The 11,380-nt window shown below is 37.4% G+C and overlaps 1 protein-coding gene across 1 annotated transcript in view; it reads right to left on the bottom strand.

The window, feature by feature from the left end:
- Positions 1 to 9,200, bottom strand: part of LOC112072270 (dual specificity protein phosphatase 7-like) — a 41,294-nt gene extending 32,094 nt beyond the window's left edge. The window contains exon 1 of the mRNA XM_024139679.2: positions 8,338 to 9,200. Coding sequence (XP_023995447.1) covers positions 8,338 to 8,746 — 409 coding nt within the window. The 5' untranslated portion in view covers positions 8,747 to 9,200. The remainder of the gene's footprint in view (positions 1 to 8,337) is intronic.
- Positions 9,201 to 11,380: the final 2,180 nt, after the last annotated feature.

Genomic DNA, 11,380 nt, shown 5'->3' with positions numbered 1-11,380 from the left:
AAATAACTGAATTAGCAGGGAGCTAATTTGACAATTACATTCAGAGCATGCTAGCACTCCCTCTTACAGCGATAACATCCAAAAGCACATCCCAGGATGTTCCCCAATATCTAACAGGTACCGTACACATATATACACACCAGGACATGTTACACAGTGAACTCTTACACATATGAAATATAAAAATAGAATATGGTATTCAGAACGCGACCTTACCGCATGCATAAAATATCAGACTGAAAATTGACGTTCACAGCTCCCCTATCTGCAGATAACCAATGGCAGTAACCCTTATTGATTAGTCAATCAACAACCATTGGAAACATAAACATCGAATACATATTTCTGAGTGGCGAGTGGCACATAAACCAACCCTGCACCGTAGTGCTATAGAGATGAGACCTACAACCTATTCATAATGTTAACGAGGCTGGTATAAGCGCGGGTGCGAGCAGCTTTTGGCGGCACAAGCATCATAGCGCGCTGGACTCCGGGTTAGAAGGTCGACGGTTCCAGACCTGCTCCCTGCCTGTTTCATTACAATAAATTACAGAATCATTACAATCCTACCCAAGGCCATTATTGGCTTATCGTCACTATGAAAATTAATAGTTGTGAAAATTTCCATAGGCCTACATGTTTGAGCTCACTGTCATCTTCAATCACAAAAAGTCCACCCATAACACTTATGTCACTTAGATGTCTCCTTAGATCAGATCAGCGGTAAACTATCTGTACACATAGCCGCAGGGAAACGTATTTTTTCACAAAAGGAATGCACTAGGCCTTACTAGGCCTATATTAGCGATCTTACAGCTGTCTGTAGCACAGGCAACCAACAACAATGTTCAGCATTTTTATTGAAGGAGGAAACATGGATGTTCAGTATTCACATTAACAAAACATTATGTATGAGATGGTTCTTATTTGTGATAGGATGTAAAATCAAATCAAATGTATTATATAAGCCCTTACATCAGCTGATAATTCTCAAAATGCTGTACAGAAACCCACTCATAAACCCCAAACAGCACAAGGCACAAATGCACGGGATGGGCACCGGTCCGGATATGGGAAAGAAACTCCCTAGAAAGCAAAACCTAGAAGAAGAAATCCTAGAGGAGAAACCAACTATAGAGGTGCCAGTCCTCTTCTGCTGCCGGGTGGAGATTATAACAGAACATGCCAAGATTTTCAGATGTCATAAATGACCAGCATGTCAATAAATAATAATCACAGTATATCGAGGTGTAGCAAGTCAGCACCTCAGGTACAATGTCAAAGTTGGCTTTCATACAACCGATCATTAACCAGAGTAGATCAAGGAGGATACATACCGCTACCTGCAGCAGTCTACGCTAACGATGTTGAAACCAGCCGTGCACTGGGAAACAGGCTGACGCAGCACCGTACCGAAGGTGCGGGTCAACTGAGTCAAGGGTAAATATCCATACCGCAGCAGAACAGAGGGTCTCGAAAACTGGAGACCGCAGAGCACGTCAAGGTTGCCAAGTGAACTGCGCAACAACACAGAAGGATTCATCATAATAATATAGTCACAATCACTACAGGTTCATAGCCAGATATATAGTCTGATACCAACAGGTAGATAATAAGAGAGGTGGAAATGCACCGCATAATCCGCATCCTGCTGTCTGCACCAGGATAACATCAATACATGTTGTGAATGCATAAAGATTATATTTATTTCACAAATATTGAAGAGCTTATGACTGATACACACACACACAACACACATTTATATTTAACCCTATTTAACTAGCAAGTCATTATAACAAAAATCTTATTGTCCAGTATGACAGAAAAGAAAAACCCACAATAGAACAAAAGACAAAAAGAGAGACCTCCTGCAGAAGACAAGAGAAGGGAGGAACAGAGAAAGGAAGCGTCAAAGAATGAGAAAGAAGATATAATAAGAAAATACAGAATAATAATAATAAAATAAATAACGAAAACTGATGCACACATTCATCATTACACAATATGCAACCAACACAACCAACCCCTAAAAATCTCATAAATCTTGCAAAATTTCCGTCTGCCTTATCAGCAAGTTCATTTAAACAACACCTAAAGCATCCTAATGTCGGTACCAATACAGCATACAAACCCATAAATCTATGGTTTAGATATGTTGTATAGCTCTATAACCAGCAACCAAACTAATAGAACACACTAATCTTGAAGAGTAGCACATATCATCTCGAACCAATTAAGTATAGCAAAAAAACAACATACAAACACACATGCTTAACAAACACCATCATTCCACACAGCCAACAGAGCACTAGCAAGACACATATCTATACCCACAACCACTCCAAACCATCTCAAATCTGCAACTAGAGAAGATGAAATGAAAGTTTACACAACCTTTCATCACTCCAGAGAATGACTTTCACATTGGACAATAAAGTTGTGTACTATGCTCCAAATTTAAATTCTCTGTATTGTACTTTTTGTACAGGTGAAATGACAACAGTCTGCATAATCTTTCTCATATTGTGATTCTGACCCATCTCTGTATTACGGGGTTCTATTTTTTCTACTCTTTTCTATACACTCTACTGTATTCTATTATAACTATATTCTATTCGATTCTACTGTATTCTATTCTACTCATTCTACTCCACTCTTTTCTATAATACTCGATTCTACTATATTCTACCTATTCTATTCGACTCCGTCTTCTCCTATTCTGTTCTAATCTATCTAACTATATTACTAACTTCTCCATTATATATTACTAATTATCATTCTACTAATACTGTGATCTACTCTATATATCACTACAATTAATCTCTATCATACTAACCTTCTGTCGATATTATCTATACTTCTACTTACTATCTAACTCTATTCTACTTCTACCTTATTCCTATTTCTACTAATATCGATTCTTCAATATCTATATTTCAGTTCAATATCTACTATATTCCTTCTATTCTACTATTTCTGTTCTATAATCTTACATATTCTCAGTTATATTCTACTTATCTACTAGCTGTCACTGTTCTATCTCAACTAATTCAATCTGTTCTATCTACTATATTCGTTTCATTTCTACAATCTGTTCTATTCTACTATACGCTCATATATCGCTGATTCTACCTATATTCTACTATCTCATTCTATTCTACTTATCTCCTATTCTACTACTATCCCTGTTCTATTCTACTATATCTATCTCTATTCTGCTTCTATATCTATTCTACTTTATTCTATCTACATAATTCTGTTCTATTAACTACAATAATCTGTTCTATCTACTATATTCTGTTCTATTCTACTATATTCTGTTCTATTCTACTATATTCTTTCTACTTCTACTATATCCTGTTCTATTCTACTATATTCTTTCTATTCTACTATATTCTTCTATTCTACTATATTCTGTTCTATTCTACTATATTCTGTTCTATTCTACTATATTCTGTTCTATTCTACTATATTCCTCTTCTATTCTTACTATATTCTGTTCTATTCTACTATATTCTGTCTATTCTCTATATAATCTATTTCTATTCTACCTATATTCTGTTCTATTCTACCTATATATCTGTTATCTATTCTACTATATTCTGTTCTATTCTACTATATTCTGTTCTATTCTACTATATTTTCTGTTCTATTCTTACTATATTCTGTTCTATTCTACTATACTTCTGTCTATTCTACTATATTCTATTCTATTCTACTTTATTCTATTCTACTATATTCTGTTCTATTCTACTATATTCTGTTCTATTCTACTATATTCTGTTCTACTCTATTATATCTACTCTATTCGTTCTATTCTATCTACTTTATTCTTTTCTACTATATTCTGTTCTATTCTACTTATTATTCTACTCTATTCTGTTCTATTCTATTCTACTTTATTCTATTCTATATATTCTGTCTATTCTACATTATTCTGTTCTATTCTACTATATTCTGTTCTATTCTACTATATTCTGTTCTATTCTACTATATTCTTCTTATTCTACTATATCTTTCTATTCTTACTAATTCTTTACTATTCTACTATATTCTTCTTCTACTATATTCTGTTCATATCTACTAATTCCTTCTATCTCTACTATATTCTATTCTATTCTACTATTATCTGTTCTATTCTACTATATTCTATCATTCTACTTTATTCTATTCTACTATATTCTGGTCTATTCTACTATATTCTGTTCTATTCTACTATATTCTGTTCTACTCATTATATTCTTACTATATTCTGTTCTATTCATCTACTTATTCTATTCTACTTATTCTGTTCTATTTACTATTCTATATACTCTATTCTTTCTATTCTATTCTACTTTATTTCTATTCTACTATATTCTGTTCTATTCTTCACATATCTGTCTTTCACTATAGTCTTATCTATTATAATAGAGTAGAACAGAATATAGTAGAATAGAATAAAGTAGAATATAATAGAGTAGAACAGAATATAGTAGAATAGAATAAAGTAGAATATAATAGAGTAGAATATAATAGATTAGAACAGAATAGAGTAGAACGGAGTCGAATAGAATAGAGTAGAATATAGTAGAATCGAGTATTATAGAAAAGAGTGGAGTAGAATAGAGTAGAATAGAATACAGTAGAATCGAATAGAATATAGTATAATAGAATACAGTAGAGTGTAATAGAAAAGAGTAGAAACAAATAGAACCCCTGAATACAGAGATGGGTCAGAATCACAATATGAGAAAGATTATGCGACATGTTGTCATTTCACCTGTACAAAAAGTACAATACAGAGAATTTAAATTTGGAGCATAGTACACAACTTTATTGTCCAATGTGAAAGTCATCTCTGAGTGATGAAAGGTTGTGTAAACTTTTCATTTCATCTTCTCTATCAGTACTGAGATTTGAGATGTTGTTGTCATGTTGTGTTGCTACCCTGTTGTTGTCATGTGGTGTTGCTACCATGTTGTTGTCATGTTGTGTTGCTACCATGTTGTGTTGCTACCATGTTGTTGTCATGTTGTGTTGCTACCATGCTTTGTTGTCATGTGTTGCCGCCCTGCTATGTTGTTATCTTAGGTCTCTCTTTATGTAGTGTTGTGTTGTCTCTCTTGTCATGATGTATGTTTTGTACTATATTTATATTTTATTTATTTGTATTTTTTTAATCCCAAGCCCCTGTCCCCGCAGGAGGCCTTTTGCCTTTTGCTAGGCCGTCATTGAAAATAAGATTTTGTTCATAACTGACTTGCCTAGTTAAATAAAGGTTAAATAAAAAATGTGTGTGTGTGTGTGTAAATAGCATAAAGCTATTCAAATTGGTGAAATAAAAATACACTATGCCAACTCAAACAACCATATACGATGTATATGTGCCAGACAGGAACAGGATATGGGCCTACTTCCTATTTTACCTGGTAAAATAAATGTATACTGATATGTTATCATATTACATGATGACTCCTTGCTGTTCCCAGTCCACCTGGCCTTGCTGCTGTTCCAGTTTCAACTGTTCTGCCTGCGGCTATGGAACCCTGACCTGTTCACCGGACGTGCTACCTGTCCCAGACCTGCTGTTTTCAACTCTCTAGAGACCGCAGGAGCGGTAGAGATACTCTTAATGATCGGCTATGAAAAGCCAACTGACATTTACTCCTGAGGTGCTGACTTGCTACACCCTCGATAACTACTGTGATTATTATTATTTGACCATGCTGGTCATTTATGAACATYTGAACATCTTGGCCATGTTCTGTTATAATCTCCACCCGGCACAGCCAGAAGAGGACTGGCCACCCCTCATAGCCTGGTTTCTCTCTAGGTTTCTTCCTAGGTTTTGGCCTTTCTAGGGAGTTTTTCCTATCCACCGTGCTTCTACACCTGCATTGCTTGCTGTTTGGGGTTTTAGGCTGGGTTTCTGTACAGCACTTTGAGATATCAGCTGATGTAAGGGCTATATAAATACATTTGATTTGATTTACATCCTATAACACAATAAGAAACCCATCTCATACACTAATGTTTTGTTAATGTGAATACTGAACATCCCATGTTTCCTCTCCTTCAATAAAAATGCTGAACATTGTTGTTGTTGTTGCCTGTGCTACAGACAGCTGTAAGATCCGCTAATATAGGACTAGTAAAGGCCTAGTGCATTACTTTTGTGAAAAAATACGTTTTCCTGCGGCTATGTGTACAGTAGTTTACCGCTGATCTGATCTAAGGAGACATCTAAGTGACATAAAGTGTTATGGGTGGACTTTTTGTGAATGACAGATGACAGTGAGCCTCAAACATGTAGGCCTATGGAAWATTTCCCACAACTATTACAATTTTCATAGTGACAAGATAAGCCAATAATGGCCTATGGGTCAGGATTGTAATGATTCTGTAATATTATTGTAATGAAACAGGCAGGGAGCAGGTCTCGAACCGTCGACCTTCTAACCCGGAGTCCAGCGCGCTATCGACTGTGCCGCAAAAGCCTGCTCGCACCCGCGCTTATAAACCCAGGCTCGTTAACATTATGAATAGGTTGTAGGTCTCATCTCTATAGCCTACGGTAGCAGGGTTGGTTATGTGTCCACTCGCCACTGCAGAAATATGTATTCGATGTTTATGTATTCCAATTGGTTGGTTGAATTGACATATCAATAAGGGGTTATGCCATTGGTTATGCTTGCAGATAGGGGGAGCTCGTGAACGTCAATTCTTCAGTCTGATATTTCTATGCATGCGGTAAGGTCGCGTTCTGAAATACCATATTCTATTTTCATATTTACAATGTGTAAGAGTTCACTGTGTACATGTCCTGGTGTGTATATATGTGTACGGTACCTGTTAGATATTGGGGGACATCCTGGGATGTGCTTTTGGATGTTATCGCTGTAAGAGGGAGTTAGCTAGCATGCTCTGAATGTAATTGTCAAATTAGCTCCCTGCTAATTCAGTTATTTCCATACTAACGGAAGAAACACGAATTTACAGCCATCAACATACTGGTGTCCTGCTAATATACTTCCTTGTGTCTATCGTCAGGTACTTACATGTATTRTATTTTGTACAGTTTTGGTCATTGTTGTGATGTTTGACTATAACATATCTAGTCTGATATTGACACATTCAAGCGACGAATCCCGAGTCTACAGCCATCAACATACTGTTGTCCTGCACATCTAATGTGCTTCCTGGTGTTTATCGTCAGAATAAACACCAGTCAACTGGGGCCGCTGGCTGGACAGTCCTTTCTTTAAAGTCAACAAGGCAAGAGAGTTATACAAAGTACATTCACATCTGTTACTGAGACATGTGTTACACTAACAGCTAGCCTCAGCAACACGGTGTAGAAGTGGTTCCTGAATATCAGACAAGTGAATCTGAAACATGTTTGGAATATTTTCCTCGAGTACTATTATTTTCCTATACACATGAGATAAGACATGAATAGGCCTATGGCAAGAATGGTGTTGATTGTGTGGTATAAATAATAGGTTTTTATATAGCCTAGACTAGTTTTAGACAGCACAGAGAAGAAATAGTTTCTGTTCATTCATGAAATGCACGTCTTTTCCTGAAGAAGCACTTGACAACATGGCGGAGCCATTTTAGAACATTAATTGAAAACATATTTGTTTTGGCCAACATTCTTTCAAAGTTAAAACCCTCAAATATTTAATATAACATATTTAACTCTATTAGATTAACAATCGAAAATGGGGTTGAAACGCGATGCTTTCTTACTACTGTCACGGTGTGGGAAATACGCGAATATTTGACAATAGAATAAGTTATTTTCACGACTGCTTATTATTTATAGGCTTTCGTGAAGGGGAATTAAACATCGAGATAAATATTATTGGTTTCATTATCTTGAAGCACTTGAGGAAAATATATGCTTATATATATATWTTTTTTTTACATATTACATAGGAACCGTGGCTGCCTTCCGTTGACTTTTCATTGAGACAAAAACATATTTTGCAACTTTAATATGATACAGAATAGAAGCAAATAGCCACTCCATAGTCGATAGTAACATTGTAGCGAGACGAGCAGAAACCTAGTTGTGTTCCGCTGCCTTGAATTAGCTACAATGTAACTTTGCGCCATAGTCCATTTGTGTAACTGGTTCATTAGACGAGTAGTCTAGCTAGTCTCCAAACTCGGACACGTAGTGAATAGAATATAAATTGCGCTATAAATCGATTTGTTTTTGTAGTTGTTGACAAGTAACCTTAGTCTTTAGACGTTGAAAATGTACTAGGAAACATAAAATAAAATAATACGAGAACATTACAAAAAAAAATCAAAAAAATCAAAAAGATCGAAGAAGTTAATTCTCACCTTCCAGGTAGAAAGCCTTACAACCTTCATCTCGGAGCTTTTGCAACAACAAGCCGAGAACGGAGCTCGCCACCCCGGTCTCCTGCCAGTCCGTAGTGGCCTCGTCATAGAGAAGAACCATGTCTGTCTTGCACCGCTTCACGAATTTCTCCTTATCCTCGTTGTTGGGGATGATGGACCGGATCGGTAGATTCCCCTTCTTCAGTCTCCGCAGCATCAAACCGGGGATCGTCAGGTTGATGGCCGACTCAATGTGCGACGATTCGTAAAGCTCGTGAGATCGGCAGTCCAGCAGCAGTAGTGAGCTCACCCCGAGCCCGGACTCCAGTTCTTCTTGAAGCCATTCCACACTTTTACTCGACATAATCTCTGTCACGTCCCGGGAACCGTTCCAAAGATTAATTTTCATTAGGGAAATGTGGAGATGACTCTTTGCAGTAACATGAGGGGGGAAATACAAAACACGGCGCTAAACTTCTACTGCTTTGGTAAAGGACAGAATCGAGTCCGCTCTGATCACTTTCGTCCACCGATACAGCAGCACCGCTGCTCGCCAAGGCTGGTAGACGGAATGAACACACCACCAGGCTTGAACACATTAACGATATGTTATTTCAGTCCGTTGGCTAGAAATTATGCTGGGTTCATTCAGATGCGGTCGACGTCCATTTAACACTGCGGTCTTTTACGCAGTCCTTTAATGAAAATGACCTATATCGCGTTATTATATAAATCTGATGAAAATGTGGATTCCGGATGAATCGCAGCTATATGACATGTTTTTAACATGTTTGCTATTCTACCGCCTCCCGTGTTTCATTTCCAGTAACCGCTGTGACAAGCAGGCTGAACTAAAAGGGGCTTGCAGACAGTAGGCATGTCACTGTAGAAGGCGGAGCTGGGAAACAGTTAAGGACGTAGCATACAGCATGGGAAAGGTTTTTACTTTCAGACATCATATCTCTCTCACCAACTTGGACAGCAACAAATGGCCTAAAATAATACACTGATAATTCATTCAACCTTGTCGGATTCGTAGGGGTCATTCAACCCTGTCGGATTCCGAGGGGTCATTCAACCCTGTCGGATTCCTAGGGGGGGAACCTAGTCTATTAGAATCTCCAAATGCGTAATTGCGTCTAGACACCTTTTGGCACATAGGACACATGCCATGCCAATTCATAGGAGTAAAGCCATTGGACAATAACAATAACCCTTCTAAACGTCCACATAGATGCTTTTCAATACAGAGATATTAGAAACTAAAGGACAACGCATAACGCTCTATCGGTGGCTACAGAAGAATCAGATGCAGCCGGTTCCTCTTTAACAGATCTGCCCCCCTCTCTCTGTCTCACCCTCCATCCTCTCTTTCTCTCACCCTCCCAACCTGATAAGAACATTCATTATGAATGGACCGCCCCTCGATTGAAAAAAAAATATCTCATGGTTGATAAATCCCGATGATAAAATCTGACTGAAATTAACCTGTAGTTGATCACAAGCAGACGTTTTGTCATCTGTCCCACATTAAGGGTCTCTATTCTAATTGAATCAATTCCTTTATAGTATACTCCATCCTATTCTATTTAATTCTATGGCCTCTCAAACAAATAAGATACAGACCTGCCCACTGAGCGCTAACGCTACAAGCTACAGTTAGCCTCTAACAATATGTTACAGACCTGCCCACTGAACGCTAATCTACAAGCTACAGTTAGCCTCTCACAATAGTACAGACCTGCCCACTGAGCGCTAAACGCTACAAGCTACAGTTAGCCTCTTAACAATATGTTACAGACCTGAACGCATAAATGCTACAAGCTACAGTTAGCCTCTCAACAATAGTACAGACCTGCCCACTGACGCTAACGCTACAAGCTACAGTTACTTCTCAACAATATGTTACAGACCTGCCCACTGAGGCTAATGCTACAAAGCTACAGTTAGCCCTCTCAACAATAAAGTACAGACCTGCCCACATAGAGCGCTAACGCCAAATCAAAATCAAATCAAATTTTATTTGTCACATTACACATGGTTAGCAGATGTTAACCAAAAATAATTTGTTTTAACCGACTTGCTAGTTAAAATTAAAGTTGGTGATCCTAACTGACCTAAAAAAGGGAATTCTTATTAGGATTAAATGTCAGGAATTGTGAAAAACTGAAGTATTAAATGTATTTGGCTAAGGTGTATGTAAACTTCCGACTTCAACTGTATATACAACACACACTACACACCTTATAATATACACACACATACATACATACCTGTATATATACTATACATGACAAACACACACAGTAAATATACACACATACATACAGTTGACCGTCGGAAGTTTACATACACTTTAGGTCGGAGTCATTAAACTCGTTTTTTCAACCACTCCATCAAACATTTCTTGTTGACTAATATGGGGTTGTTGGGTCGTTAGTTACACTCTGCTTTGTGCATGACACAAGTTCATTATTTTTCAAATTGTTTACAGTCGGTTATTATTATAATGTCACTGTATACACAATTCCAGTGGGTAGAAGTTACATACACTTAGTTGACTGTGCTGTTAAACAAGTTGGAAAATTCCACAAATATGTCATGGTAGAAGTTCTGATAGGCTGAATTGACATAATTGAGTCATTGGAGGTGCACCTTGAGTATTTAAGCTACCTTCAAAACTAGTGCCTCTTTGCTGTACTTGACATCATGGGAAAATTAAAAAGAAAGTTCAGATCCAAGACCCATCAGAAAAAAATTGTAGACCTCGCCATACAAGTGTGGTTCATCTGGGGAGAACTTTCCCAAACACCTGAAGTTACCCACGTTTCATTACTGTATCAAACAATAGTACGGCAAGTCTAAACATCATGGGACCACGCAGCCGTCATAGAAACCGCTCAGGAAGGAGATGCGTTCTGTCTCCCTAGAAGATCAACGTACTTGCGAAAAAGTGCACAATCAAATCCCAGCAACAACAGCAAAAGAATCTTGTGAAGAATGCTTGGAGGAAACAGGTACACAAATATCTATATCCACAGCC

Source organism: Salvelinus sp. IW2-2015, unplaced genomic scaffold, assembly GCF_002910315.2.
Source record: "Salvelinus sp. IW2-2015 unplaced genomic scaffold, ASM291031v2 Un_scaffold1872, whole genome shotgun sequence".
NCBI classification, from domain to species: Eukaryota; Metazoa; Chordata; class Actinopteri; order Salmoniformes; family Salmonidae; genus Salvelinus; species Salvelinus sp. IW2-2015.
This window is presented reverse-complemented; position numbering and strand designations above follow the sequence as displayed.